Source organism: Pararge aegeria, chromosome 1, assembly GCF_905163445.1.
Source record: "Pararge aegeria chromosome 1, ilParAegt1.1, whole genome shotgun sequence".
Classification (NCBI taxonomy): Eukaryota; Metazoa; Arthropoda; class Insecta; order Lepidoptera; family Nymphalidae; genus Pararge; species Pararge aegeria.
Window position 1 is genome coordinate 11,054,924 of NC_053180.1, and position 25,826 is coordinate 11,080,749.

Below are 25,826 nucleotides of genomic sequence, written 5' to 3' on the forward strand. Positions count from 1 at the left end.
ATCAAAAAAACTGGAAATGTTCAAAAACTCATACGAGCTCTTTCCGGATTCTTCTCGGCAGAATCTGCCTAGAAAACCGGCGGTAGAGTCACTAGAACAGGCAGATTTGAAGTTTCAAAAGTGCTGGTAGGAAAAGCTTGCCATCAGTAAAATCTTACACATCCCATGAGAATGTCTTTTAAGGTGGCCAATCATAATTACGAATTCACAACAGTACCAGCATGAGAGAGGTGGCTCTTGTCGTTCCCTCAGACAGATCCTCACGGTTAGGTAAATGCGGAACTAGGATTTAAGAGGTGTACCTACCCATCTGTAAACATGCACTAGCTATATCTACAGGTTCGATGTGAAAAATAATTCTATATCGATATACACATTACAAGTGTCATCAAAAGAATCGCTTATGATTGAAAAAGTTTCGTTTCACATATTAGCTCTACAGACTAGCTCTTGCAGCATTGACTACAAGAATACCAAAAAACTATGCAGGTACGATGGAATACTCTTGCCTAGAAGGCGCCTATTTATTCTGGTTTTGAAAGAAGCCCATAATAGTTGATGGGGGAACATAAGCCATAAGGGCACAAAGTTCAAATTAAAAAACATAAATTTTTATGAGGTAATGGAGCCACGGCAGCGCAAAATAATATTCTATTACGCAGAATATGGTAAAAGGCGCGCTTTTTTTATCACGGCAAACATCGCAATAGGATGAGTTCGATGGATAGTATAAGTAATTAACATCAAAAACAATTACATATTTCCATACGAATAATAAGTGTAAACACGTCATTTATATGATAGCGAATTATTTGTCATACCTAGTTAAATGTTAATCCTCATTCGGCAGTGTTATTTCACGTATGGCGCAGGGTCGACGTGTGCACGCGCATCAGTGGGAAGATAATATGAAAAGACTATGGATTTGCGTGGCTTTTTTAGCCATTTACGGAAATTTAGGTAAGGGCAATATTATCCATTATGAAAATATGCCTTACTGTGATTGTTATAGTTATTTTTGGTTTGATCAATAGTGGAGAGTTGTTTATCGTGGATAGTGTTAAAGGTTGTGCGACGAATTAGATCACTGATTTAGCGGAATTGTTTTTTTGGTTATAATTTTTTTAAATGTTTATACTTAGGTACTATATTTGTATTTCATTGGAGCCCTATGCACTCCATACACAAGTACCTATTGAATTTATTGACTACGATAGGCAGTCTGGAAGCTTTCTGGAAGGTATACTATATGTACTGAGGTTAGCAAAATCTTAAGTAAAGTATTGTACCTACAGAGCAAAGACTCATTCTCACACGATAAATTATTCCACTATATTCAATTCGAAATGGTTTATCAAAGAGATAACGGATTTTCTCTTGAAAGAGGTAATACCTTTATACCTATATTACCTATTTGACATTTAAATATGATATAGGTATATATACTTACCTATTTCAAGAGATATTCGGGTAGTAATATATGAACGATGGCATCAGATGTTTTTAAATAGGTCGAACGTAAAATATACTTGCTAAATAAAGTTACCTATATAGTAAACTAAAAATAGTCTCCATCAAATTTTAGAAATATATTTTCTATGATCACTTAAGAATTTTGTTGAAAAAGTGCGTATAAATAGGTGAAGTATAAAGTGCGTTAAAGTATGTGTTCATCGATGTTTTGGTGCCAAAAATAGGGTAGTAAAGCAAGTCAAATATTGTTTGTATGTACTTATTACAAATCTGTTCAAAAAGCTTTACAATACCATGAAATTGTGTATCAAGGCACTTCCATACAACTTATATTGGTACCATACAGTTAAAATTGGTGCAAGATAATACAAGAGTAATCTCATTATGACTAGGTACCTACTGTAGGTAGGGAATGATCAAAATCTTTGTCTGCTTTAGAATACAACTTTGGAATAAAACTTTAATTATATATATAAAAAAATTGCTAAACACTTATAAAAAGCAATGCAAAAAGCATTAGGACATCACTAAATATTAATTTCGATCGTGAGTTGGTACCTAAATTTGGTAAGGTTCAACAAGTTATATAAATAAAGAATAGATAGGTTGAAGTATTTCATAGTTGATGACTTTGTAGGCTGATGCTAAAATTTATCCATCCCTACTAACTTATATTCTAGGTACAATGAATCACTAAATTTTGTTTACATACATTCAACTTGATTAAAAAATAATAAGAGCTATCATTTAAAACAAGAATAATTTGCTTACATGATAACTGTCTTATTTCAGCTTTGGCTGACGACAGTGATGAAGATAATGCCTTGTATGATTATGATTCTTACGAATATACTGATGGAACAACAAAAGATAACGTTGAAAATGGTAAATTTAGAACAACAGAGTCAAATAAGCGCTACAGCATTCAAGATTACCAGATCGAAGATAACAGATCAGAATTGGAAGACTTTGATAATGCTGGTGAAGAAAATTATTTAGACATTGAAAGAAATACAGACGATGAAAATAAAATAGATTATCTAACTACGATGGGATTGGAACATCTGGAAACCATCATCAATAAAGACGCAAAAAGTATAATTTTTCAAAATAAAATGTTAGTAATGCCAGAAAAAATTGAAGAAGGTTATTCGAATCTTGATAGAAAAATATTTGAGGACACAAAAACTATTTTAAATGAAGATAATGGAAATGATTTTGCTCAAGATGATCTTGTGGAATTAAACACTGAGAAAACCTCTACTTTTACTGAAATTCTTGAAGAAACTGCAAGGTTTTTGAAGGAGGCCAGTGATAAGAATGCCGATGAAGAGTCCTTTAACTATACTAATCCTTCGTTACATTATGATGAAGAGATTTCTAAGGAAACTGAACAAGAAGATTCAGTGGACCAAGCTATCGGAAACTTTAGGGCAGAAGGATTTAGTGAAGCCATGAGTAAATTGAGTGATATAGGTGATGAAATTTACGAATTGAATGAAACTTATAAAATGCTTGTCAACAATATCACCATTTCAGAGGATAATAAGGATATTGGTGACATAAAAGTGGATGAAAAGGATAAAAAAGAGCAAGAAATAAATACTTCTCACCCTATATTATATCTTGATGATGCCTTGCCAGCAACTGAGCCTGAAATCACAAATCCGGATAGAGATGAAACTACACCTTCACTTATTACGCAGGAAACTATCATCCCTGACAAATTATATGACAATCAACTTGTCAATAGAAACCTATTGATGAACAAGCCAGATGGTAGCACCGCTGAACATACTCTTACTACGCCAACCATTGAAGATTTATCAAGTTCTAATATCAATAACCTAATGAGTAATTTTCCTTCTCCGAATCGAATAACCGAAATAACTCCAAATGATATTAGAACCGCTAACAACGTTTGGCTAACAGTAGATAGCCCTACTGTCATAACGTCAAATAATTATCCCAGCCCATATCCAACAAATTCTGTTACTGATTGGATGATCACGGGCGATGGAGTGGGAATTGAGTTGAATATTACTGATTTAGCTGTCAATGGCCACGTAGGAGATTATGTTTTATTTAAGCCAGGTAAATTAATGATGAAAAATAATAATAATTTAACTCTTACCTTTAAGAATTGCAATTCAACATATTCGATTCAAATTAAGTAACTGGAAATTACTTATCAGATTGTGATTGTGATTTATTTAAGTTGACGGAGGACCTTATCTGTGGAAATGTCCATAATTTTAATAGCTATAAGGCCAGAATTAGCAATAGAGTAAGGGTAGTTGCCTTTTTACTTTTAGAGATTATTCTCAGGTGGCGTGGATGAATCTGGATCTACCGGTCTTCTACTATCTTACACATTACGCAAAGAACGACGGTATCGGTTCCTTGATGTTGACAAGATGTTCGTTCGATTTGAAGCTAGACCTGGACCGCAGGTCCTGAGAGGTTTTAGCTTTAGTGTCCGGATGGTTGGTGAGTTAAAATATTATCACTTAATTATTGCTATTGATTTTAATCACACGATCGAGATCGTAACTAAAAAATAATCTATTACCAAGTTACTAAAAATTAAGCATATGGTGTGACTTTCCCAGTCTGTCACAATCTTATATGGATTTGGACTTGAAAATTGAAATGGTTATAAAGTATAACCAAATAATAGAAAAATAACCAGCTAAGTAAGATTTGGACTTTTCTGAATGCAGAGCTAGTAAAAAACAAGTTTCATGTCTCGTACATGAAACTTGTTTTTACTAGCCTGAAGCAAATCATTCATCTTATGGACTAGACATGGACATGGACTAGAGTCCATAAAAACCAATAATATTTATATTTTCAATACAAAAACGGGAGAACCGAGATTTGAAAATAGTTCACCGACTTTCAAATATCGATTTTAAAAAATCCCCTAAATAAAGTGGGGTGTCATGTGTCACAATAATACAATAATAAGTAAAACTTATACATAGCTATTACTATTTATTTGTGCATGCAGCCCCAAGACCCGGTGCACCTCAACCGGAGCCAGAGCCAGAGGTGGTGATCCCCACACCTCCTGAAACTATCACCTTAAATCTTGGAGGTGTATCTCTAGAAGGCTTCCTCCAGATCCAAGAACAATTCCGTCAGATCGTCGCGCAGATGGCAGCAACTTACATTATCAACAATAACATTGACCCTGGTATCAATACAACGTAAGTCTTTACTTATTTAATTTGATATTTTAAGATGAACTAAAGCTATCCGGAAAGTCATTTACAATTATTACTCCACTGCCTCTGTCTCGTTGGTAGAGTGATTGGAATGTGCGGATCACGAAGAACCGGGTTCGATTCTCGGGTCGGGCAAACTATTTGTATTTATGTTTCCCATTATAATTCCCATTAATAGCTTGTAGTTAGAAAACTTGCAGGTGCCTAATATCTTATGACGTGAGTGAGTCAAGAGCTAACCTGTAGGTGAATAAAAAAAACTCCAGCTTCCGGTCCTACTCACACACGCACCGACGAGGTCCCAAATATAGTACCCTGACTAAAATCCTGCGATAATAGCTTTGGTGCCTTGGAGGTGCGTGCATCTGCGCGAGTAAGCCGTTTCGAACGTTGGTTCGTAGTTTCCATACTGCTTTCATATATTTACTGTGCTCAAGGCATCCAAGGACAGTACTGACCATGTCCAAACCTATCAACATTTTGCCGCATTTGAGTGCAATGCATTGCAAAAACTTTTCTATCGAAATTGGATTCGATTGCTTATGTGAGAAAAGTGACACCGGTTTTTTATGTTTTTCACACGACCTTTATTAATGCTCTTAAGTACAGAACCCTTAATGTGCAATTCCCTTCGAACTTAGCCGGTATTTTATACATCGATTCATAGTGATAGATTATAATGTGTGTGAAATGAGTGTTACCCACAACATTTTAATTAAATCTGTCCCGCGGGATTTGAAATCCAATATTTTGTTTCAATGCACGGCGTTAGGTACTTCACAACCCAATCTTGACAACAATTTTCGAGCTGTGTCCTGGTGACTGACGTAGAATACTTTGCAGCTAGGAAAAGCCAACCTGTAGTTTTTAGAAAAGCGTAAAAAATGCAGACGAAGTCGAGAGCGACAGCTAATGAATTAATAAAAGGTAGCATTTAACAAAAAAAAAAAAACATTTTTTTTTTCTAAATATGTTACTCTTTATTTAACAAAATATACTTGTTATTTTTGTGATAAACTTGTAACGATTAGAACGTAAAATCCTATTGAAGAAAAACAGATTTTCTTCAATAGGAATTTAAAAAATATAGATACTTAGAGCCGTTCTTATCGTTGACATTTAATTACTTATATTTGATTGTGAAATATCTTGCTTTGTCTTTCACCAACTTGAATTTTATGATAAGATAGTAAAAAAAATCATCTGTGTAACTATTTCCTGATTTATAAAAAAACATTTTATATAATGATCTAATAATGATCTAGACTAGCTGTTGACTTTTTTGGTGCCTTTTTTTTATCCAGCGAGAACCTTTAGTTTTAAATGTTTAAAGCTATCAAAAATTCTGTTATGATCGGTTTCGCTGTTTATTCAGCTTACAAGGTGTCTATTCTTAAACAAAGGGGACAATTCGCGGTTGCTTTTCAAGAATACAAACTATGATATGTCCATCTCTAGAATAAAAGTTATATTATATGTGTCAAACATTAAAGTCCGTGGTTGGCCCGGACATAACAAAAAAAAAAACAAGCGAATAAACCAGCAAATACTTTCGCATTTATAATATTAGTAGGGATTAACTAATTAAATTACCATAATGTTATTAGCTACATAAAGCTATGATTCAACAACTGTAGTCAAACCGAATCAACTGTAGTCTGTAAGAAGTCACAATTACAAAGGAGTAATATTTCGATAAGCGAGTTATTATGACGCTTGTAGGTAATAATACATTTAGTTCCGAGGTTTTCACACAGTGACGAATGTCGGACTATGTTTAACAATGATTTGGAACTTTAGTATTTGCAAAATACCATGCAATGATTGGCTTAATATAAATATTTTGAACGTACGCAACTGGTTTTCCTAGCTTTTAATTTTATTTACGAGCGGAGATAGGCCTTCGAAAACCTCGTAAGGAAACCTGCATGCCTGAGAGTTCTCCATTATGTTCTCAAAGGTGTGTACAGTCTAACAATCCACACTAGGCCTACCTCCTCACCCTGAGAGAAGACCCGTACCCTGTTTTGATGTGATGAATGGTATTTACATTGCTAATTTGATGAGACAGTTTCGAACAAGTCAATTACACAGTGCGCTGTTAAGAAATGTTAACGTAATGTTTATTGGATGGGTTACAAACTTCGCATGTCCAAACTTTACCTTTTCTCTCGTTCTTCTTTGGACAAAAGAACTCTCCTATAAAACAATCCATCACAACGTTAGTCAAGAGGGTTGGTGACCGCATGAGATGGAACAAGTATCACAGAGGACGCTGCCTTGTCACCTCATGCGACACCCATGATAAGAGGAAGAGTGTTCGTGACTCGTTAACTAGATTGTTCTCTAACAGTATATTGAACATGAGTCTAAACGCAATATTTCATTTTCCTGCTAAAAATATGGCCAGCTTCCAGTAATAGGACATAATTAAACTATCCTATTGTATAACGACTCCAACGAAACGCCGGAGTAGGAGATGTCCTTGTAAATCTAAAACGATTTTAATTGTTTTTCTCTTCATTATTAAGAAAGAAACAACTAAGCTTACTTTGTTCATTCGTTCGTCCGTTTTTTTTCCGTTTTCCGGGATAAAAGTTTCCGGTGTCCGCCTCCGGGATGCAAATTAATATCTTTCCTACAAGTATATTTAGCTACTAATATTACACAGAATGTATATTTTTTGTTTATCCATTTATATTTACTATAACTAGCTTTTAGGTTCGATAGTTATCTTAAGTAGTTACTAATTTAGAAACACTAATAGAAGATTATTTATTTAAACAACTTTATTGCGTACAAATGAAAGGTTCACTGGTTAAGTTCTCTTTAATGTAAAAAGATCAGTGAACTATCCCGAGCTGGTAGCTTATAACTGGCCTATACTAAAGAATCTTATAGATATAAGTTAATACATGGGTATGTGTAGATAGTTAATTCCGTCAACAACTAAATAATAGCCTACGCAGTTTGCTTGCATACAATATAGATCCCCGATGTATTATTATTTTTGTACTGTGGCTACTTTTAATGTGTATATTTAGTTCTACACATAAAGTTTATTTATGCACAAAAGCGGAAACATCCGCTTTTAACTTCCTAATTCCTCTAATATTTAATTTTCAATGCAGACTAAAATTTAACAATGGCAATTTCCCGAATCACTTTAACTTACTCGTATCTCGCAGTAAGATTACCTTGTTAATATTGCTTAGATTTACAGAGTAAAATCCTTCAGTATCTTGCTTTGGAGCAAATCATAATTATATAAGAATAAGAGCCAAAAAGACAATATTTTTAAAACAAAATAAGAGCTGCAGATCTATATGTAAGTTAACTTAGATCACACGAATCCGTTAAAAAAATTTTAACAAACAAAAGTTATTTGTAAAGCGTGCTGTATTTGTATGGTAATTTTTGAAATTTCCATACATAAGGTTAAATGAGTTAAAATTGTGTGCTAAAACCTATTTATTACATAAAGGTTAGGTATTATACAAGAGAAGAATTTCTTAATAAAAAGGTACTAAATTAGCAAAACATTGCTCTGCTTTTACCTTTCAGAAGATAGCTGAATTTCTTGCCGGCTCTCTCCTTGCGAACCGGTGGTAGAGTCACTACAAAGCTACCGAATTGACGTTTAAGTTTATTTTTATTTGTTCAAAAAATGTAATGCTTACTTTCCACACGATCTAGTAATCAGATATTAAATATTTTGAAAATCAGAAAATTTTCTATATTCAAATTCAGACATTTTTCATTCGTTCATACATATTTCTCCACTGAAGTGAGGTAGTGGTAATCTTTGTCTGTATTGGTTGACTTTAAACTAAAGCTTCAAGTGTTCTAAATGCGACTAGTTAACACTAATAGTATAAGCTTAATTTCAATCATATTAATTACGGGAAGTGTGTGTGTGTTCATTTATATAAAAGTTTTGTCAACAAATAGTAAGAAAAGTAAATAAAATTTTAACTAAAGTTCCAATTGAGTGTGTATCGCGCTTGCGCAAACTATAGACATGCGCAGTGTAAACGTCATATCTATTTTAGTAGCAAGCTTTCGTGCGGGACAAGCTTACAGTGCCACGCTTGAAAATCAAATACACAGTCACTCGTATAAAATAAACTCGACGCCTTATAAATCCGCGCTAATATAATATATTAAAATATATAGTTATCTCAACAAATATGTTAATAACGTGTGAAAATAGCAATTATAGCACCTAAATGAGATAAGCATAAGTGTTAAAATGCAGCAATGCGCCAAAAGATCGATGTCAGTATTCCCTGATGCCAAAATTTACAAAATTTAGTGTCAAATATAAAAATGGAGCCCCTCATAGATAGAAACAACTTTGCTGTGAGCGCAATGGTCACGGTGGCGATGCAGATACTATTTTTCATGATCGCCTCCCTATCACAAAGCGATAAAGTTACAGATTTTACTGGAGGTGCCAATTTTATCATAATAGCATTGTTAACATTTTTTCTCGGCCAAGGAGGAAGCACATTAAAAAGCTATGACAGTAGACAACTTATGGCTACAGCGTTTGTGTGTATTTGGGGTGTGAGGCTCTCCGGATATTTAATTTACAGAATTTACCATATTGGAAGAGATAAACAATTCGAAGACCGTAAAAGCAACACCTTAAGATTCGCTGTCTTCTACACCTTTCAAGCGGTATGGGTCTACATTGTTAGCTTGCCAGTTATAATTATTAATTCCCCGCATCACTCATATCCTAAGGCTCCTAAAACAATGACAACATTAGACTCAGCTGGTGCGGGTGTGTTCGTAATCGGTTTGTTAATTGAGACTTACGCTGATCTACAAAAGTTCGCGTTTCGTCAGGAGCCAGCAAATCAAGGAAGATGGTGTAATGATGGCCTTTGGGGCCTATCCCGACATCCAAACTATTTTGGCGAAGTTGTACTCTGGTGGGGTATATTTATATTAGCTTTAAATGTTATCGAGGGCATCGAATATATTGCTATATTATCGCCTTTATTCACGACGGCTATTATATTATTCTTATCTGGAATACCGTTACTCGAACGATCGGCGGACGAAAAGTACAGAGATAACCCTGATTATTTATATTACAAAGCGTCCACGTCACCTTTTATACCGATACCGCCGGCTATTTACGTCGAGGTTCCAAGATTTCTCAAATGTATGTTGTGCTGTGAATTTCCGATTTATGATTCTACACGAGAAGAATTTCCTGCTCCCACAATTGTAACCGAGACCACTAGTATATCAATGGTGCAGTCTCAGACATAGCTAACAAACGCCGCGCGCGACAGCGCTGCGGCAAAAGAATCGAGCAATCCCAAGAGCCAAAATAACCAAAAGTTGTGATACACGGCCGAGGAAAAACCTCAAAAGAAATTGCCAAATTCGTTGCCACTGAAACAAAACAATACTTTAGATATGAATCGTTATAATATTTACATGGAGAATTTAAAGCGTAGCAAAAAAGTTGCGCTAGGACTAATAGATGAAACAAAAGATATTATTGAAGGGATCACAGTTGAAAGCCCAATTACAAATATTAGGTTAAGATCACCGAATGAAGAAGTAGAACTAAGTGCACCTAGTACAAGTAGAGAAGAAAATAAGAGACCTGCAGAATATGTGAAGTATGGAAAAATTACTTTTAATACTACTGCAATATTACATCACTATCCGCAAATGCAGAATAAAAACTGTGCTGATAATTGTAAAAGAACCGGTACGGTTAAATCTGATTTAAATCTAAGTGAACGAGAAAAAGCCGATAATAATAACGAAATACAGTCTGAAATTAAAGACACTAAAATAGTTATAAATAAAATAAAAAATAATGTTAATAATAATGAAAATACAGTCAAAACAAATTGTGTTAAATCCAACCCTTTAGAAGTTTTAAGAAAACCTGTTAAATTCACAGAAGAAAAACTTGTATGAAATTTAGCCTCGCATTTTTCATTTTTAATGAAAATGTGGAAATATTGGCGGACATTACCCCTTAGAGTGAAAAGAAACATATCGAGTTATAAAATGCTGTAAATAACATTTAAAAAGACTGGGAATTACTGGACTAAATTTTGAACTAAATACGATTCGTTTTTATCTTTGAGCTCTACTTTGTTCATAAGATAAGATTTAATTTGTTAGATAGTGACGAAAAAGTTTAAAATATATTAAAATAGTTTGTACAAATTAGGTAAAATAGTCGAATCCGTCTCAACTAGAATAATTTTCTTCCTATTAATTGTTACTCGTTAGATTAACCTGTAAATAAAGAGATGTAGATAATAAATGAAAAAAGAAAAGATGCTGATAATATTGGTAAGTACCACATAATTTCACATATTATGTTATATTTTGTCTCTTTTGTTTTGTGTTTAATGGTTCGTTATTTAAGGTCATTTGAAGAAATCATATCGTATACGTCTTTCATGCTTTAAATACCTATATATAGTATAAACAATTTAATTTAACTTATGATTTGCTTTTCAAACAAGATCCCCTACTGTTTCTCTCTCAATTTGTTGTAAAAAAATGTGCTTGTATTCACTATTCTTTTCACTTCTCAGGCTCTTACTTTAGGCTACGTGTAAGCGGACTACTACTCAATCTCATGAACTTGTGTATTAAAGTAATTCATAGTTATGAATAACTACCCTGCTCTGGGTTTTTGTCTTGTCTTTTTGCTTACAAGGCATAATCATTTTGCGAAGATTTTTTGTTTGATGCAAACAGAAGATATAACACTACGTTGTGTGTTCCAAAAAGTGAAAAAACAACATAGTATATTCGTTTTGTTCTAGTTTATCAAAAAGGTTTTCGTCCATTTCCTATAAATTTAGTATTCCTTCATGTTTTAAATATCTACATACCTAAATCAAATAACAACAACGACTAGAATTCAAAAAATTAGATAAAGTCCGTTCATCATAACTTGATGCGTGGTCTTCATCTGCTCCCAACATGAGCAATTGATGGGTAATCACGAAAAAAATATGATATAGTTGTTTTAAATTTTTTTTTTTAAATTCATTATTATTTAAGTTTCATATCAATTAAAGCAAAAAACAAGAGTTGAATTGAACTTATATTAATTTGTTTCTCGGTCGTAGAAAAAATTGTATACAACTGTACGTAATTAGTATAAAGTCACAGTTGCATAAATAGCTATTATCTTTAAAATGTATTTTTTACGTGTGCTACTGTTACATTTTATTATTGTTTATCTCTAACTATTTTACTACGTGCATTTTATAAAATGACCTTCATTATAATCGGTGTAAGGTTTAAGACAAGTCTGACATTTAAATGCCTGCTTTACCTGTGTTTTATAAATTACATAACAATAGCGTCAAGGCATGTGATGCAACGAAAGCTAGGTTTATATTATAGAAAATATTTATATATTGAATTATTGGTAACTTTAATTACGTTTCCAACTTCTTCAAGCTCATCATGCACTGCCGAATAACTAAAAGTATTTCTAAGTTTATTCGTTGATTTAAATAACCCAGATATTTTATTAAAGCAGGGAAGCATTTTAACGATTTTTTTGGAACGTAAATCGAGAGTTTTTGAGCGTTGCAGAAATAATAAAATTATTAAACTTTTAAGGTAATTTTTTAGGATTAATTTCTAAATAAATCAAGAATTATCAATCAATTGCGCATATTTTTATGTAGAATGCAATAAGGTTTTTTCTAAATCTATATGCCTACATTTTTAGATATATCATATTATATTTATCTGTACATATAATACAATCGCAGACCAGCCGTGAGACACACATCTCTAGAATAAAATGTTCCCACTGGATGCTTTTTTTTAAAGAAACGTAGACGTAGTCGCGGGAAAAAGCTAGTAACAAATAAGTTTACGGAACGAAACAGAACTACAAAAAAATTCTCGTCTTAATTAAATAAATTATAATGTACCTTGTCATCATTGGGTGAGAGGTCCCCTTAACCGAATGGATATCCACTGTATGGTTGGGAAACCCCCACGTCTCCTGTCTGTCTATGGTTAAAATGAAATTGATACGTTCTCAAAAAACATATTCTATATAAACAATTACAAAAAGTTCTGTGGATGCAAGTTCTTCATTTTCTGTGTAAATTTTTTGCGGCGGTTCATACCGATAGTTTCCACATATTATTACTATTACAGACATAACTGATTGAATATTTGACGTTTCGCTCCAAAACCGGAGCATCCGCAGGAGATGTTGATTTTACAATGAATAATTGTTGAGGAGCAAAACGTGCGTAGAAGGTACATTGCCGAAAATCTGTTGGGTCTGGAGTAAAGAGATTGAACAAAATTATAAATTACTCCAAACAGACTCTCCTGCTTCTCGCGGAGTATAGCAAATTAAGCTTAATATTCATAATAACTGATCGAAAACTAAGTATACCAATTTGTAAAACATTATTAAATTACAAATTATACACCTAATATTTAAAAATGAGATTATATTTTCTTAATTAAATCTGTAAGCCATTGTTTTATATTTTTTTATATATATCTACAATCGCAAATACTTATAATCGCTTGATGTATGTAACCTCTGCCACTCGTCCAGCCAGGGCTTAGTTTCTTTTATCAAATTTATCTGTCAAAGAAAGTACGATACAAAAAAGGTTACTGCATACATAAATGTACCTACTTACTTGGTATTTAGGTTTATCGCGATATGAGATAGGAAATCGGTAGATCTCCCGTAAAATGGTATTCGGGAGCGATCCTCGAGTCTCAAACTAATCTCACGTAGTCTGTTTAATAACATATTTGTGTCATAACAAACTCGAGTTTGCTTTTTCGGTGAAGCATCTGTTGTATACTATTTTTAGACGATTAATAACTACATTGTTAGTTTCATCCAATTAGTTGAGCCACTGTTCTTGGTCCGAATAACTTACATTCTTGTGTTGATTGGCTTGACTTAATATCATATACTAGTGGTTCGCCTCGTACCGAGACCAAAAGGGAAAAAAGCTTTTATCTTTAAGCGTAACGTCATCTATCGTCTTCATACAGCTGCTATTAAATTTTATACAGTACAACAACAACAGCGTATCATATTCTTCACAATAGATGGATATAAATCATTACATTATATTTTCTAATAAAAAGTAAAATAAGATCAATGAAAAGAAACGTACCAAAGAAAATGTACCACAGTAACATTGCCTTTTCTAAAATTTTTCACACTGAACTCGAAAGTTATGCCTCATACCATAGTACCACTAATATCGTTCTAATAAAAGAACGGAATGCATATCTACAACCTCTTAGCGATATAGTATAACCCCATTCTCTCCCATTCAAGCATGCCGTTTAAGAGCAATTGAGAAATGAATATTCATTTGTATGCTAACTCTAAGGCACGGCAGATAGTAAAATATAATAAGGTCAGAATTCCGATGTCAATATTTTATCATCATCATCCATTACTTATAAAAATGTTACAACTTCCATAAAATTCCACAAGCTTCCTTCACCCAAAGGAAGGAATTTCGAGCTTAGGCTCAAATGTAGAACAGACAGTTGACATGAGCAAATCTGAATTTGGATTGTGACGTTGCAACCTAAAATGCGCCTTAATTAGCCACGTTCATTTTCCGAATCAAAATAATATGGTTCGTTCGTAGATAAATAATTTAATATTAAAAAAATGAAGCTTTATTATTATTAATAGAATCCATGCGTGATATTCAGATCATATACTAAAAATCAAAAAACATTGAGAATTTCATGACAGAAAAAATCTCTTATTATCAATTTCTTCTCATTATCGACCCGTTAATAAGCTTAACATTCTTCTAATTATCCTAACGAGGCTGCTTTGTTATTATATATAGCAAACCCTTCGATCCAAGGAAAATAGCATTATTGGTAAATACTTACAGTATAAAAACCATTCTCAAAATGTCCTAGTAGTAGTATCTAGAGAAAAGTACAAATCTTCATTAATAAATTTAAACTGTTATCGTATCGTTGTCTTAACAATTCATTAATATTGCATTCACAAACTCTTCTTTTAATAAACACAGATAGCAAACATAACATTTAACATGTACCTATTTTGTTTTATCGTAAAAATTTCCTATTTTTGAGATTTTATGAGATTTGTATCTCTGTGGTTAAATAGTTAATTTCTCGTATGCAGTTAGAAATAGCGCCGGGAATGCTTTTAATTAAAGCTATTTTTATCCAGAGGTAATTGGCCTAATCAAAGAGCTGTGATGTTAGAGAACACGACTGTCGAACATTTGACTCCTAGCATCCACAGGATTATCTTTTTAGTAAAACTTTGAAAAACAAATTATGGCTTATAAAAACTCGTTGATAAGAAATGTCTCCGTGTTTGCTTTATTTATCGGAGACAGTAATAGACGGCAAAGTGGTTTAAATTTAAAAAATAATGTCATTGAAACGGTCCAACGAATATATGTCTAGACCCCAAAAATTGGTAACCAGCTTTTGAAAGTCGGTTGATAAATCAAAATAATGGAACAGAAAACAATATTCTTAATTCAATTTATACGTAATAGTACAAATGCGATTGATGTTTGAAAATAAACAGTTATTAAAGCTAGTGACTCTACATAGTACCTACTTTGGCAAATGCAAAAGATTGGAAGTAAGCCAAGATTAGTATCAACTTTGGCCGGAAACAGTCCAGATAGACTGTTTAATGGCTTTGATATACAGAAATTTTACTTTAGTATATCCGCATTGGACTAATATTAAAAAGAAAAAACTATATTCTTTTTATTTTTAAATTGTTCTGTTTTCTTCTATATTTCTTTTACTTTACTAGGATTCTTTGCAATAGAATGAGTTCGTTCAGATCTAACAATTGACCGAAAGTTCAGATAATATTAACTTATCTTAGATTTAGACTGGATTGAAGCTATTGACGATCGCAGCGTGTCTTTGAAACGATTGTGTTTAGTTATTCTTAATTGATTTACAACGCCAAAATGGCGTCAATCAATTGGTGACAAAAACAAAGAATTAACAGTCTATTCAGTTGTAATCACATAGGTCAGTGTTGTTGTGTGTGATTGGAGCTTATAGTCATTTACATCATTGTTTTTTTTTCTGTTCAATTTCAGTTTAGAATTGACGCAGATTACAAGTACGGCGCTATGCTTTCACAACTGGCCAAAGTTCGAGAAATGTGTTGAAGTGAGGTTTGGAGTTCCACTTGTCTATGAGGACGATGAAGATGAAGAAAGGGAGCCTAGACTTAATTCAGTGGATCTAGCTAACATGTGGGAAATTTATTCACATTCTGATCCATATGTTGAAAGTTTGAGATCGTTGGGAATAACGGTAAGATATATGTTAAGTTAATGGTGATACACTAGCATGCAAACATACAAACAAATTTTTCAACTCCTGATAAGATATAAAGCGATGCGATACTTTTCAACAAATTCTGATGTATACTCTAAGCCTCACCTCACCGCCTGCCACCTAAATCGAATACTATTGAGTGAGTGGATCTTTAATCAAAGCTTCAATCGGCATAATTTGAAACTTTTAATTCTATTATAATAAATAGGATAGCTAAAAATTAAAGGAAAATTTATAAACAATAAACAGAATTCAAAATATTCTTTCGGCAAAAGCTGTCAAAGCTCGTATCCAATTTGCAAGAACTTCTACTTATAACGTTGCGGTTAATAAATTGGTGAAGTTATGAGTGCAGCTTTTTTAACTGAACACGAGGCAATCCGTTGCCTTGCAATCTGCCGTAAAAGATCACAAACGACAGATAGCACGAATTTGTTCATCTGGCAAGTATCCTGCAAGATTATCTCGCGTAAGTCTCTAAAACTCTACTGAACTAAATGCCCAAGTTACATGAAAAACTTACTGTTCTTTTAACTTGCATTTCTATGTCATGCCACATTGCAAACGATTCATAGCGGTCGATTACATGTGTGGACTGCAGTTCTGAAACGATAAATTGTTGCAATTTTTGAATATCGATTTCTAATATTGATTGCTGATAAATAGCGATAGATTTTCCATGTTTGGATCTCTTAATCGTTCAAAGTATTCTGTGGTATTAATTTGAAACGAAAAAAATAAAAATGTTAAACCTCTACAACACGCATTCGTCAAAATTGATCTTGTTAGGTGCATTGCACCTAACAAGATCAATTTCAGATCAGATCACTATTAAGTGCTAATAAATGTAATTTACTATTTATGGCAATCTCTATTTCGACAATTTAAACACCATTATCATTATTAGTAAAGTCAATTATAGCTATCTTATTATAACTAGTTGTAGTTATTAGATATCAAGCTGACAGCTGACCCGTACAAGCTTCGCACGGGTGGCATCAAGTGGCGTCTTTTGTTATCGACCCATTGCCCAGACCTGATATTACATTAAGTAACGAAAGTAACGAATATTAAAATGAATCAAAGCATAATCTGTATTACATTATTAAATCGCCTACAAGAAGTACAGAAAACATTTGTGGATTGGTTAAGAGCACAAATTAATTTCTAGCCGGATTCTTCGTGTATCAATTTGCTTTTCGAACACGTGGCAGAGTCACAACAAACAGACAAAAATGACGTTTAAAAAGTCCTTTTTAAATAAATATTACTCTTATTTACTTTAATGGGTAACTAGGACATGTGAGCTCCTCGTAACACGAACAACGTTCTTTACATTCTAGCTAACACATAATGCTTAAGGTAAGAATTAGAATCACAATACTCCGGCGAAGTAGGTGAGGAATTGTCTTGGAGCCGCGCACTATCCCGCTACGACGGAAAATGGCGAGCTAGCTTTTTCAGTTTAGATTTCGTGGCTTTGTTCTTTTGTTTTTTCATGCATAACTTTACAAAAAATGCGCTCGCTGTAACGTGTTCTGATACATACATTGTCTATTCTGATACCTATATTTACACAACCACACATTGTCGCAGTAAATTACAACGTTAGTTAATGAAGATGTTTGAATATTACGATGATAAATATATTATACGGCTGAATGGATAAAAGTATATAAGGTATGTCGTAGGCAGACAAATTTCCCTCCCCTGGATTACGACTTAACACTTCATATTGATTTTTGAAAAATTAAATTTTACGTTATATTCCGCATACTAATATTCCGCATAAACATGATCGCTCATTTGCAACTAGGATGACATAACTAAAGTTAGACGGTTGTCTACTTTAAACATCTAGTTTACCACGAGGACATTTCTTGGAGATGTAAGATAATGTGGGAATGAAAATGCAATGATATATAGAGCTATTCTTTTCGTTAGGAAAATGTTTCTTTAAATACACCTAAGCAGTTTGTAAATTACGTACTTTAGTATGAAACCTGTATGGTTATTTTAATAATTGTTTTATCTATCAAATAGTTAATTGATAGTTTAGAAATTGCAAGAAATAATGTTGTAGGTTATCTATGTCGAAGTCCCGGGTTTGATCATCGGCAATGACTATTTGGAAATTTAAATGTTTTACATTTCCTCTGGTCTTGGGGCAGGCATCGATTCACACGCCGATAAAAACTTAACGCCATTCCATAAGCTTTACGGTACGATGCCACGTAGAAACTATTTTAGGGGGCATGGATATAATGTAACTGCCATACCCCCTAAACAGGTCGATGTGTCATCGCTTGCCACTAAGTGCGATTGCAGTCAAGGGCTAAACTATAGATAAATATAAAAAAAATTGAATAACCAAGGAAATTGAAATTTAGAGTTGCCTTATTTATATTTATACTAGCTTTTGCCCGCGACTTCTTCTGCGATTGTTTTTGTTTTTCGAAAGACATGTGGCATGTAATTTAGGTTAGGTTTTTTTTCGGTTATAATTTGACTGCGTTATGGTGTAAAATCGTCAAACACTGTCGTCGCCTCTCCCAAAAGAACTGAGCTTAATTTTGGGATAAAAAGCATCCTATATTACTTCTAATACCTTCAGAAATATGTGTACAAAGTTTCATGATGATCGGTTTAGTAGTTTTTGCGGGAAAGCGTAACAAACAAACTTACATTCATATTTATAATATTAGTAGGGATGTTTCTATTTAAGTTCCAGTCTTGTGGGTGAATTTATTTGCATGCATCTTACGTTTGTTTTATACTTTTTCCAGGAATACCAAGTGCCGAACGACAGAGGTATACTGACAGTGTGGCTCGTGATTGCTGGAGGTGTTGTGATCTCCATGGCCATGCTTGCATTTGCGCTATGGCGCTTTAGCTGCTTCGAAAATTATACAAGGTAACAATAATTCACTAAATTTTCGAGTGCTGCTAAGTAAGGTTGACAAAACTTAAACTATTAATGAGTAGTATATATATTTCTTCAAACGCCTTAGTCCGCTTTATACAATTCAGTCAAACTTCCGGGACAGATTTAAATGGCAAAGTTACCGCTAATTAAAAATTTGGATGAAATAATAAATTCTATAAATGGAAATTCACTGATATTTCCTAAATAAGGCAATTAAATTACAATTTCATTTCTAATGATGATTCCTAGAAATCATTAAAAATGCAAAAATATAATTGTACCGAAATCGAATCCGTTCTTGCACAGTGAATTATATTATTTAATATATTTGCTGTGGTTCAAGCAACGCTCAAAGGCTGATTTCGCCGTTCGCTTTGTAACCCAAGCTAAACAAAAACACGTTTTGCTATAAGTACGTTCAAATATAACTGTAGCCTTGAACTCAGTTCAACACGTTGAGTACAGGCTGTACTCACTTTACCCGTGTTTAGTTACAATGGTGAAATCGAGTCTGGATTATATCCGAGAATACATCTCATGATTTCTTGGAAGACCATGAAAACATTATTTTGGTAACGCTTGGCTTCAATCCCACTTGATCGTAAGTGCTGACTGCTGATGCATCCTTAAATGGAGCGCGATTGACCAAATGTGCTTTAGTTTACTGCTGAACCGTCAGCGGATGCTGCTGTCCGTACTCCGTTATATTCCCTTAGTCGCATCGGGCGATACCCGCGGGAGGAGGAGGGGTGGTGACAACTGTATCTGATCTGCGTGTCATCACAAGGCGGGAAAATTATTGAATTATTTATATTTATTTCCACGTATTGAGGAACCAATGTTATCTCATCCTAGAACTGAACATGTCTGAGATCATCCCTATCCCTAATAATATTATAAATGTCAATGTAAGTATGTTTGTTACGCTTTCACGGAAAAACTACTTTACCGATCCTCATGAAACTTTGTAAACATATTCTTGGAAGTGTAAGAAGTAATATAGGATATTTTTTATCCCGATATTACGCTCGGTTCTTTTGGGAGTGGGGATGAAAGTGTTTGACGACTTTACACCGTTACTCCGACAAATTATAACCGATTTAAATAAATATTTTTGTACTATATAGGTTATAATATTTGTTTAATTTTGCCCAAACTTTGTGAAGATCTGATGAATGTGGTTGAAAATAGAGGACAGAACTCCTCAGCGGACAGCAGCAAACCCCTCATTTAAGGCTTAGCGATACAGAATACTTGAAATTTTTCTAGAACTACAACTAAATTGAATGCCACATCAAAAACAAAATCAAACGCAGACGAAGTCGCGGGCAACAGCTAGAAGAATTATAATTATAGTTCTATACTCAGGCATACTTACTTCGGTGGAAATTCCCGTGACTTTAGTAGCCGCTAAGCATCTACTTATAGTTATAAACTTTATTTGGTATCGCTGAGGCATTATCAGTGTTCATGCTTTACATTTATCGTTATCACTTTACCCATCTTTACAAGCATCATTGTATTTACTTATGAAGTAGGTACATGCGTATCAATCATTTTCATTAGTCTGAATCTGCTCTGAAAATAAAATCATTACAAACCCCTCCTGGATTCCTAATACCTATTTAAATCCAATATGTAACCGATCAACTAGTTAAGGGTGGCAATTCTCATGTTTTTCAGCACTATGGTACTCTGTTATTATTGCACCTAAACAATATAAATTATCAATATAATATTGATTGGTTCTTATTTATAAAGTAGGTAAAATATAAAGAAACTCATAGACAGTTGTTTCTCAAAGCGTTCTCTCATCAATTTACCAACAAACGGATAAAAATCGTTTAAGAAAAAACGCACAATATATTAAATCAATTAAAAAAATACTTGGAAATGACCATCGAAGACGAACGTATGAAACATGTCATACGGAATATCGACCAAGATCTCGTCGTAATATCTGTGATTTCACCTTTCTTATAACAACAGAATACAGAGGAAAAGTCAAAATTGCCAAACACGAATTTATTATTGGTAATTTTAGTTTTTTGTGAAATTAATAACTGTTATTTTATAATTTTATTAAATGAATTGCAGAATGCCAGCATTCAGTGACACGGAGAGTATAAAAGAAAAGCGCAACTTGGATCTGTATCCAACGCCTCACCAGACGCTCCCACCACTTTACACCGAGACTGACTATAACTGGGCTGATGCCGACTCTACTAAAGGTACGAAATGTTATGCTCGTTCGACCATAAGACTAGCTACACGGTATCGTGTCATTGCATCGTGTAAGTGCAAGAGCTTGGTTTTGGGCCTGACATACCTCTACACATATCTGCAAATTAAATTCTACTTTGTCTTCTTAAACAGTTTTTACGTAACGACTTGGTTTGTTTAAACTTTTTAATTGTCTTATGAAACTTGCCATACCATCTTCTATAAAAAGAGCAACACTTCACAGGGAATGGAAGGTACACGTCCTGCAACGTACCGCCCTGTGTCCAGCAACCGAGGCGTAGGAGATAAGCCTGTAATTACATCGGCAACCAAGCCTTTCAGATCGAAATGCATGGTGGTAGTAGTTCCCCAGACGAGCTCTGTGACTACAAGCTCTACTATGCTAAAATATCTACATAGGTAATAAAACTTATACGGTTCACCGACCGCTGATATAGATTTGTTATACTCTGCGAGCAGAGAAGTTTAATGGCGGAGCCAGAATAGCCAGCGAGTTGCTTGCTGGTTCTGAAATAAAAATAATAAGTATTTAAATAAAATTGTAATTAATTGAAATATATTTTAACATGTTCCAGTGGACGTAAGAGGTTACACTAATAAGAGCTACATGCGAGAAGATCCGTACGATCTTGAGTCAGACGACGATATAGTTCCAGTAAGCGCCAGGTTTGTATTCAATTCATAAAAATTCGTTTATAATTAACTCCTATAAATAACTATAGTTTTTACCTCTTTGTTAATGTTAATAGCGAAAACTGTTTGTAATTTCATGATATATTTTATTTATATTCACCATTCACATGCATGCGTATATTTTTCTTTTAGTCATGTTACTTTTAATTTCTATTACATAATAAATTGCATTAAAACTGGTAAAATATTCATTTATTGCATTTATCTCACCAATTGTATTTTCATATTTTATTATATTCACATTTTAAGTCTAAATGAGCGCTGCATGGCCATATTTACCTTTTTCATAATATAACTTTGTGTACTCATTAATTATAAATTAAATTTTATGTTGTTCGTTAATATCTCCCCAAACTGAGTCGATGTTACTAGTGCTCGGTTTGCTTTGCCTGCTTTATTCATTCTAACTCCATTTCCAGGTACACAACTGACGTGTAGCCGTATCCAAAACTCTCATAAATAATCGGTATGCCTTTCTTTCTACTAACATTACTTTGATAATCCATTCTCTATCTTATAACATATTATTTTTAATATACCTTTTACTCGGTACACATACATTTAGCTTTAATCGGCTAGTGTTAATCGGCTACATTTTATATACTTCATTTATTTTTTTACCTCATTTAATTTTGTTTCAAATGGAATTTTCTCATTCTAATTAATATTATGAACTAAGTTGCACTGCAGATTTAAGCAAAATAAACATTTCGTTGATTATAACTATTGACTCACAAAAATAACTTATGCGTTGAAAAATTTGCATTCAATGTATTTTGATTAAAAACCATTATAATTTCCTCACTTATTTTATATCTTAATATATATAAATCTCCTGTCACGATGTTTGTCCGCGATGGACTCCTAAACTACTTAACCGATTTTAAATTAAATTGGCACACCGTGAGCAGTCTGGTCCAACTTAAGAGATAGGATAGCTTAGATATTTAATTATAGTCGCAATTTTATTTTATTGCAAATTATTTGTATATAATTAATTGACAGTCACATGTACTCATTTAAGGCTTAGCGAAACTGAATACGATAAAAACAAAATCAGACGCAGACGAAGTCGCGGGTAACAGCTCGTATTATATATATATATTTTTTTTTTATATTGAACGTTATAATTTGATGGATGATCATGTAATTTGATGAGATCAAAATGTCCATAGACTATTAATACAGAGTCAAAGATATGAAAACAGTGTATACATATTTAATTTTGATTTTCCAGAAATACCAGCTTCAGTCCGCGGGACATTTACAGCGTCTAATATTATGCAATGAGCAATCTACTGTAGAAAAGCTAGTTTATGAACTGTTTATTGAGGCTTTAGATTAAGATATTATTGTGATTTTTTTTCAGTTATTAAATATCTATTTTCTTATTATTCTTGTTTCCTCCAAGTAATGTTTTATATATTTCGAGTTTTTTTAACAAACTTACCTACTGACAGACTTCATTTTCAGAACATTCAATTAAAAATCCTTTTATTCTTCTAAATTCCGTCACACACTTACTTTCTTTTTTTAGTTTGTGTATTCAAATAACGCCTTCATACTTATATCGCCTAATATAGTGATAGACAATTATATTATGATGTTTATAACTTTAATTATACTATAAATAAAGTTATATAGGAAATATACCTACAAATTAGTGTAATATATACTAACGTGTAAGCCACTGAAATTACTAGCGGCTTTAATAATTATGTTCCCTTGCACAACTTTACAAAAATCCACATAATAGTGTAATTTTTGAAAGCCTTTTCATATGATACTGATACTTTTTCAATCTTCCATCAATTTCATTTTAACGTGGATTTTTGCAAAGAACAGGGTACTCTTTAGATATAATATTATGCACGGTATGTGCTAATTGGTTCCGTTAATTTTGTGCAACACATTTCATTGATTTTTGGTTTGTAATTAACTTACATTTTATTATTTTCGTAACAAATACACAATATTATTGCAAAGCCACAAAATATGAATCCTTATATATTTAAATAATATATTTACAAGACTAGATATTATACTTACCCATTGTTGTGATTTTAAATACTTAAATATTAAATATAACTAGATATTATCTTAATTTGGATGTTATGATTATTTTAAAATCATTTACTGATAATTATATTGGTAATAAATTGTTTTATATATATATATTTTTTTCATATCCTTTCCTTTTGTTTTAATATTCGAACTTGTTTTATTTGTTGTTTTGGAATTCAGGTTATTCGTGTTTTTAACTTTTCATTTTCCCAATCAATTTTTATTAACACCATATGGTAAAACTACATAAATACCAAAATTTTATACAAATGAAGATGAAATTAAATATTTAAATTACGTATCTATCAAATTGAGAAAATACATTAAATCTATATTATAATATATTATTATGCTGCATTATCTATAAAATTGCTGTCATATTTTAAGAAAGTTAACAAAATAATGAAATCTTTTTTTCATCGGATTTATATGAGGTTGTGAAAACTCTGAACTTAATACTACATATTGTGTGAGCAATATGTAGAATATGAATAAAAAATATAATGAGTAATAATAGCATACAAGTTTTAAATTAATGGTTATTTTGATTTTACATTGTGACGAATTTTTATTCAAGGAAGTTAGAAGTTTTAATTGGTTGAAACAATGTTATATTTACATCCTAGGTACTTTATTTTATAGGTATAATATAGAAAGGAAAACTTCTTATCGAAAATAGCATGATTCGAATTTCCATGATATCTTTTCAGCTTTTTAAAATCTGATAAAAGTGAAGAAATGCGAAAGATCGAAGTCAGTTATTAAACATTTTATAGATATAGATTTATAGAAACTAATATAATAGCAATCAAATAGTTCCAAAATAATGCTTTACATATTTCGAATTACTCAATATATCTAATAATATAGCTACTTAATTGACAAATAAGTAATAATATTGTTTTATGGCAACATTTTCTGAAAGTTTGATTATGAATAATTTTAATGATTCCAGGTTACCTATACCTAACTACTTATTTTTTTCTGATAACACATATTTTAATATTAAACATACCTACGTACTAGCACTTTGAGTTTTGAGAAAACTTGTATGTACCTGATTAATAAACAAAATATTTTTAGTATTTGGCGCATGAATTTTGACAAAAATTACTGATAATAAGACTGACTTGCTAGTCTAGTGGAAAACATGTACGACAAGAAATCATCAGTAGAAGCTCCGAGTTAAGATATGAGTGATATCCATTACCGTGCCTTGAAGAGCATACCGAGGCATATAGCCTTAGTACAAGATTGCTCGCTCGCAATAGAGGAGTGATTTTCAAGTATTATTAAAAACTCTGTATCATCGAAATGGACCTAATGTCACTCGTTCTGGTTCTTATCAGTAACATGTGATAATAATCTTAAAAGCCCGCAACTCACATCAAAGTAGGCGATAGGTCTAAGCTCTAAATTAAAACCTGTGTTCAGTTGTCATAATTATAACGATGGTGATGATTATAAACGTCATTGCAAGTTAATGCAAGAAATATAGAAAGCTAGCTACAGAACTATAGACACATATTCATAAAACTATCATAACAGTATTTAGAATAGTCTGAAAGTAATTATTACTGGTAAATTTAAGAAAGCTGTTACCGCACCAGTATTACTTTGAAATTACTGTCTTATAAAACTTTGACGTTCCTATAATGAGGATTATAAATATTCTGAAACAAGAGCGTCAAAAATATTGAAATAAATGTCACCCCCCTGGTTTTCATTTCCTTTATACACGATGGCATTATCTCTTTATCTTTAAACAAGATATTTAAAAATGAGTTTAATTGTCGAGACAGTAATTGAGTTGCCGT

At 32.7% G+C, this 25,826-nt stretch overlaps 3 protein-coding genes across 4 annotated transcripts; all 3 read left to right on the forward strand.

Annotated features, from left to right (window-relative positions):
* The first annotated feature begins 802 nt into the window (after window positions 1-802).
* LOC120626772 lies at window positions 803-23,339 on the forward strand. 2 transcript variants are annotated; one of them, XM_039894472.1, is made up of 10 exons: window positions 803-960; window positions 2,266-3,567; window positions 3,802-3,963; window positions 4,487-4,685; window positions 15,839-16,058; window positions 18,869-18,996; window positions 21,106-21,239; window positions 21,828-21,918; window positions 22,365-22,411; window positions 23,183-23,339. In XM_039894472.1, exons 1-9 carry the CDS (start codon window positions 864-866, stop codon window positions 22,381-22,383), a joined length of 2,352 nt encoding a protein of 783 aa, XP_039750406.1. In that variant the 5' UTR covers window positions 803-863; the 3' UTR covers window positions 22,384-22,411; window positions 23,183-23,339. The 2 variants fall into 2 exon arrangements, with proteins under 2 accessions (XP_039750406.1, XP_039750396.1); XM_039894462.1 differs by lacking the exon at window positions 22,365-22,411.
* Window positions 8,651-9,995, forward strand: LOC120626777. Its single transcript, XM_039894504.1, has one exon. The coding sequence runs from the start codon at window positions 9,033-9,035 to the stop codon at window positions 9,987-9,989; it is 957 nt and encodes a 318-aa protein (XP_039750438.1). The 5' UTR covers window positions 8,651-9,032; the 3' UTR covers window positions 9,990-9,995.
* Window positions 10,136-11,033, forward strand: LOC120626778. Its single transcript, XM_039894520.1, has one exon. It carries the CDS (start codon window positions 10,140-10,142, stop codon window positions 10,653-10,655), a length of 516 nt encoding a protein of 171 aa, XP_039750454.1. The 5' UTR covers window positions 10,136-10,139; the 3' UTR covers window positions 10,656-11,033.
* Window positions 23,340-25,826: the final 2,487 nt, after the last annotated feature.

What these genes read in the sequence shown, in the direction of transcription:
- LOC120626778 (XM_039894520.1), top strand. Translation starts at nt 10,140, where the DNA reads ATGAATCGTTATAATATTTACATGGAGAATTTAAAGCGTAGCAAAAAA.
- LOC120626772 (XM_039894462.1), top strand. Translation starts at nt 864, where the DNA reads ATGGCGCAGGGTCGACGTGTGCACGCGCATCAGTGGGAAGATAATATG. An exon ending in TTATGTTTTATTTAAGCCAG is followed by an intron (nt 3,568 to 3,801) that starts GTAAATTAATGA and finishes GATTATTCTCAG; the next exon opens with GTGGCGTGGATGAATCTGGA. An exon ending in TGAGATCGTTGGGAATAACG is followed by an intron (nt 16,059 to 18,868) that starts GTAAGATATATG and finishes TACTTTTTCCAG; the next exon opens with GAATACCAAGTGCCGAACGA.
- LOC120626777 (XM_039894504.1), top strand. Translation starts at nt 9,033, where the DNA reads ATGGAGCCCCTCATAGATAGAAACAACTTTGCTGTGAGCGCAATGGTC.